At 38.9% G+C, this 6,653-nt stretch overlaps 1 protein-coding gene across 1 annotated transcript in view; it reads left to right on the top strand.

Moving 5' to 3' along the window:
* MIPEP (mitochondrial intermediate peptidase) overlaps nt 1–6,653 on the top strand; it is a 207,202-nt gene that overhangs the window by 35,875 nt on the left and 164,674 nt on the right. Inside the window, 3 exon segments of the mRNA XM_019651433.1 lie at nt 4,416–4,438; nt 5,062–5,076; nt 5,970–6,041. Of these exon segments, the coding sequence (XP_019506978.1) occupies nt 4,416–4,438; nt 5,062–5,076; nt 5,970–6,041 (110 nt within the window).

Genomic DNA, 6,653 nt, shown 5'->3' with positions numbered 1-6,653 from the left:
GCGCCACTCGGCCGGTTCTGTCCTTCAATTCTAAATGATAGCTTTGTTGGGTAGAGTAATCTTGGTTGTATGCCATTGCTTTTCATCACTTGGAATATTTCCTGCCACTCCCTTCTTGCCTGAAAAGTTTCTGTTGAGAAATCAGCTGACAGTCGTATTGGGGCTCCCTTGTAGGTAACTAACTGCTTTTCTCTTGCTGCTTTTAAGATTCTCTCTTTGTCTTTAACCTTTGACATTTTAATTATGATGTGCCTTGGTGTGGACCTCTTTGGGTTCATCTTATTTGTCATTCTTTGTGCTTCTTGGGCTTTTATGTCTATTTTTTTCACCAGGTTAAGGAACTTTTCCAGCATTATTTCTTTAAATAGATTTTCAATTTCTTGCTCTCTCTCTTCTTCTGGTCCCCCGTGATGTGAATGTTGGTACACTTGATATTATCCCAGAGGACCTTTAAAACATCTTAATTTTTTTGGATTCTTTTTTCTTTTTGCTGTTCTGATTGGGTGTTTTTTGCTACCTTATCATCTAAATTGCCTTTTTGATCCTCTGCATCTGATCTACTGCTGATTCTCTCTAATGTATTTTTCACTTCAGTTATTGTATTCTTTATTTCTGACTGATTCTTTTTTATGGTTTTTATCTTCATTTTTATAGTTCCTATGTCTTTGTTGAAGTTCTTGCTGAGATCATTGGGCATCCTTATAACCAGTATTTGGAACTCTGTGCCTGGTAGATTGCTTGTCTCTATTTTGTTTAGCTCTTTTTCTGTAGTTTTGTTCTGTTTTTTTGTTTGTTTGTTTTTGTTTTCCATTTGGGACATGTTTCTTTATCTCCTCACTTTGGCTGCCTCTTTGTTTGTTTCTGTTTATTAGGGAGAGCTAAAAATGTCTCCCGGTCTTGGTAGAATGGTCTTACGTAGTTGGTGTCATATGGGGCCCAGTGGTCACCCTGGTCACCCAGTCTCCCTGGTCACCTGAGCCGAGTGTTCCAGGTATGTCTCTCATACGGTTGTCTGTGCCCTTCTTTTGTAGTTGAGCCTTGATTGCCATTGGCATGTTAGTGGGTGGGATTGACTTTCAGGTTGACTGGCTGTGAGGACTGGCCATGACTAGAGTGGAGGAGCTGTTGTGCAGGGGCTGACCCTATGGAGCAGGATTTGCTTTAGTGAGGCTCTGGTGCTTGCTTAGCCTGCCCTTTGGGTGTATCATTTGTGAAGGTAGTTGGTTGGTGCTTTGGTGTGGTCTGAAGCTGGCCACCGGGTGTGTTGGTTCTGGGGCCTCTTGGGAGGGGCTCTGGTGAAGGCCAAGGTCAGCCACTGCCTGTGTCCTGCTTGGGGCCACTTGGTATGAGCTACAAAGTGATCTGCAGATGGTTGCTATTTGTGCTGGGCTTGGATGTGCCTGGGAGAGGCTAAGCTGTGAACTGAGTCTAGCTGCCACGAGTGCTGGACTTGGGGTTTGCTGAGCAAGAGGCATGGGGCACACTGAGGCCAGATGCTGCTTGTTTGGGATTTGTGAACCTTTGAGAGGTTTTAGGAAAGTCTACAGCATGAGCTAGGATAGGTCATTTGTATGGGAAAGCCACTGGAAGTGGCTTGGATGGACTGGCAAGTTGGGTGGGGTGGGGTGTTAGAATCCCCAGGTTGATGGAGACTCAGATATGGCAGCCTGAGTATGGGGAAGACTCAGTAAAGGACAATGCCTTCTGCAGTACTTCTGTCCGGGAGGAAGCTGTCCCTCCAGCTCTTGTCCTGAAGCCAGACAATTTAGTTCCTTCCCATATGTCCCTGGCACTTTTTGAGCTACTGCCCCATCCATGAAGCTCAGAGTGAGTGAGTCCATTAGTGAGTAAGTCTGTACGTGGGCCCATTAAGAGGAACACCTGTGACTGCAGCCACCCTCTGTCTCAGCCACAATCCCTGCTGGTTTTCACAGCTAGAAGTTATGGGGACTTCTCTTCCCAGCACTGGAACCCTGGGCTAGGGATCTTGGTGTGGGGTGGGACCCATTATTCCTATGGGGGGACCTCCACAGCTGAGATAGCCCTCCTGATTTTTAACCGCCACACGTGGGTATGGAACCAGCCCAATCAGCATCTCTGCCCCTCTTAGCAGTCTCCACATAGCTTCTTCTTTATGTCCTTAGTTATAGGACTTCTGTTCGGGTAGACTTCAGGCAATTCTCAGTGATGGTTGTTCTCTAGTTTAGTTGTAATTTTGATGTGGTTGTTGGAGGAGGTGTGCGCAGTTTACCTACTCTACCATCTTGACCAGAAACATCTTGAAAGTAGTGTCTTAAGGCGAAGAATGACCAACTGACTGAGATGCTGAGGGCAGGTCAAAGCTGAAGAAGGTTAGGAATTGACCATTGACTTGAGTGATGTGGACTGGAAGGTACTGGACCTGCAGTGGTAAATGCCAGATATCATCAGAAAATCACCATTGCTTACTAAGCAGTTAGTGTGGTATTATGATGTGTTTAGAGTTAAACGGTTGTGCACATGGTCACATACGATGTGACCTATGTCCTTAAATGATTTAAAATTTAGTTGGGGAGCTCAGATATGTACATATAAAGATAAATAATAATCCAGGTTCGTGTCTTTTCAGTGCCAAATGAGTAGACAAAACAATGCCATAGGATTTTAGAAGTTCGGGAAGTTTGTCTGTTTGATGCTTATGTGGCTGTTGAAGGTTTCAAGAAGGAAGTGAAACTTGAGCTAGGCAGTGGAGGAACCGTGAGCTTTCAGCAGAGAGGAGGAAGAGGGTAAAAAGGGGGCAGACAAAGGTTAAGGTGGGTATTCATGTGACAGGTGAATTAGGAAATCATTTTCCAGTGAGGCATTTATTTATTTTGGGGGGTTTCAAAATCATTATTTTTAAAGTGACAATTTTCCAATTAGATTAATTGAGGTATTTTCATATATAATATAGCTAGGAAAACAAAATGGGTGAAAGTTATTAAAAAATAGTTATTTAGAAGTAAGCGTACACAGAGATTTATTCAAAAACAGTTCTCTGTGGTAACTGGTATGATACCCTGAAATGAAATTTCACTTAAACTAAATAATGTTTTTCTTTCCCTGAAATTGCTAATACCATCTAATATGGTACTTAAGGTAGAGTTTTTAGGATTACTGTATATGAGGCTTGTACTTTTAATGACAGTGACAAGAAACCCCGTGGCTTCTTGGTTTAGGTTAACCTCCATTCTTTTCTTAGCCTTTTATTTTACTTAGAAAGGAGATAACCTCAATTGAAGAGGGCAAGAAACTTAAAACCATATAAAAGATCATCTGGAAAATATAAAAACAATGTTTGTGGCAAACTCTAAAATACATATAAAAGCTCTGTATATATAAGTCAATGGCAAAAAATGCTAAATTCAAAAATACACATGAAAACTTTCCTATAATGGGGAATAATGATAATTACACAATACAGTCTGTCTTGATGGGTTTGTAAAATACAAAGATTTACAGCTGAAGTACTTTTAAAAATTCTAACAGAGCTTAAATTTTTAATGTTCTAATTTTGCTATATATTCTTTTGGGATTGGTTCTGAATAGAATATTCTGCAGCTGTATATCAAAATAAAAATAGTTACCTTGAAAAACATTGATTTTTAAAATCTAATTTTCAGTAAATCATGCTTATAAACTGTATTTATTATATCAATAAAACTCAGAGAAAATTAGACATGTCTAAGNTCGAAGACATTTATTAAGTTACAACTATAATTGAGGCACAGAGTCAGGATCTGGGTGGTCGTGATGGTGGCTCAGACTTAAGGTATGCTTTGGAGGCTGAATTTATAAGACTTGGTGATGGGTTGAGAGGATGGAAGAGACAGTGTGATGTCTGGCTCCCCTTGGTTTCTAGTTGTGCATCTGGATGGACATGCCATTCATGGAGGGAAGGAACACCAGAAGTGAACTCTGTGGGAGGAAGATAACATCTTTAATTCTATCCTGTCTTTATTCTGTCTATGTTAATCCCTTCTTGCTCTAGTATGGTCTTATCTTCTCCAAAGTTTTCTTAAATCCACCCTATCTGGTTTCTCGCTTTTTTGTAAAGGCCATTTAAAACACAATTTGTTCCATATAATTTAACTCCAAAATAGATATTATATCATTGTGTATGTTTTTCTTTAGTTGCTGTTGTCACCAGATCATTATAATAACACATGATTGTTTTATATTATACTACATTTTACCAGGGTACCAAAAAATGTATGCACATGATTTGTATTCATCTTTTGTTATCCGTGTATCCTCAAGTTAGATGGGAAGTCATTGGAGGATTTTGAGCAAAGAAATGAGATGATATCACTTAAATTATAATGGTGTGTCTATCATGTACTGCTGATGGTCGAGATAGACGGCAGAGAGGCAAGGGTGGAAGAGAGACCATTTAGAAACTGTTTTTCAGTTTCTAAATGTGATGACAACGGTGGCAGCTTGACCAAAGTGGCAGTGGAAGTGGTAAGATGTGGCCAGGTTCTGGATATATAGCATTTTGAAAGGAGAGCCATGGTTTTTGACCTGAGTAACTGGAAAGACAGTGAGTTACGTTAACTAAGATGGGGAGAACCAGGAGCTTGGTTTGGTTCAAGTTAAGTGTGAGATGCCAGTTGGTGTTCAAGTGGCAACATTGAGTAGGCAGTTAGACATACAACTATGGAACTGACGAGAGTGTTCTGAGCTCGAGATATAAACTTGGGGCTTTATTTGAGGTAACGAGACTGTATGAGATTGACTACATTTAAAGACCATAAGTCCACGGACTGGGCTCTGGGGCCCTCCAAGCTTAAGAAGTCAGAGATATGAGGAAATACCAGTAAAGACCACCAAGAAGGAGCAGAGAGGAGAAGGAAAGTGAACAGAGTGTGTGGTCTGGGAAGCCACATGAAAGCAGTGTCTTTTTAAATTAATTAATTAATTACTTTTTAAAATAGTTTTTTTCAGTTACAGTTGACATACAATATTATATTAGTTTCAGTTGTATAGAATAGTGATTAGACATTTACATAACTTACAAAGTGACCACCCTGATAAATCTAGTAACTATCTGACACCATCCACAGTTATTACAATATTATTGACTATATTCCTTATGTTATACCCTACATGTCCATGACTACTGTGTAACAACCGATTGGTACTTCTTAATCCCTTCCCCTTTCTCACCCATCCCTCCAACCCTCCTCCCATATGGCAACCATAAAAATGTTCTCTGTATCTCCAAATTTGTTGCTTCATTTATTTTGTTTTTTAGATTCCACATATAAGTGAAATTCTATGGTATTTGTCTTTCTTTGTCTGACTTATTTCACTCAGCATAATACCCACTAGATCCATTCATGTTGTTGCAGATAGCAAGATTTCATTTTTTTTATTGCTAAGTAATATTCCAGTATATATATATCACCTCTTCTTTATGTATTCATCTATTAATAGACACTTAGGTTGCTTCCACATCTTGGCTGTTGTAAATAATGCTGCAATGAATGTATAGATGCATATGTCTTTTTGAATTAGTGTTTTGGGTTTCTTCAGATAAATACCCAAAAGTGGGATTACTGGGTCCTTCTTTGTCTCTTGGTACAGCCTTTGTTTTAAACTCTATTTTGTCTGGTATAANTGCCTGAACGGTATGTGGAATGAAGTGGGCGGGCATCGGGAGGCCACTATGGCACGGGGCAAGCACTATGGGCAGTCTATCTGAAGTGTACCTGGTGTATAAGACGACCCCCCACTTGGAGGCATATTTTTCAGGGCCAAAAAATCGTCTTATATGCCGGCAAATACGGTATATATTGCTCTCTCTTTTAACACATATAAACTTGGGGTTAGTACTTGTTTATATTTGTACTACAAATTAATTCTAATTTTATCATGAATATTAGGAAGTGATGTGTGCAAATTAGTTCTTTTATAATGATTAAAATTTTGTCCTAATAATAACAAACCTGTTTTACAGAACTATAAAAGATTTTGAGATGATACGAGGGATGAAAATGAAACTAAATCCTCAAAATCCTGTAAGTGACTATGTTGGCATATTTTTATTATAATATAAACAGTCTATCAGCTAAGGTCAACCTTTTGACTCTAGAACTTTCTTATGTTATGCTGGAAGTGTATGTTTTCTTGTTTCTAATCATTGGTTTTCATGAACAAAGGCATTGAGATATTGGATCCAGATGTCTGAGTCTGATGTTTCTGGGAAATCCAGTATATTTTTGTTGATTAGTTGACATAATATACATGTGCGCATGCACACACACACACACACACACACACACATACACACACACACACACATAAATGTATATTCACATTTATACATATATTATACACATTTATACACATATGAGTATATTAATGTGTACTCATGCAAAGGCTGCTTCCATTTTGTGGAAAGTTGGCTTCTCAGTTTGAAGCAGACTTTAAGGAGCCTCAGGGTAGGCTTGATCTAGCAGGTGACAATTTTAACCATCAGTGTTAAGGTTGCTGTTTACTCATTTGTTTGCTAATTTAAGGAACTCAATTAAATAGATTGATATGACTGACAAAGTATACCCATCCTCAGAATACTTAAGTGTTGTTTTCAAACACAAGATCAAATGATTACATGATCTTTTTTTTTTTTT

The sequence above is a fragment of the Hipposideros armiger genome, unplaced genomic scaffold (genome assembly GCF_001890085.2).
Source record: "Hipposideros armiger isolate ML-2016 unplaced genomic scaffold, ASM189008v1 scaffold_160, whole genome shotgun sequence".
Lineage (NCBI taxonomy): Eukaryota > Metazoa > Chordata > Mammalia > Chiroptera > Hipposideridae > Hipposideros > Hipposideros armiger.
The sequence above is the reverse complement of the archived record's forward strand: the minus strand, read 5'-3'. Positions and strand labels throughout refer to the sequence as shown.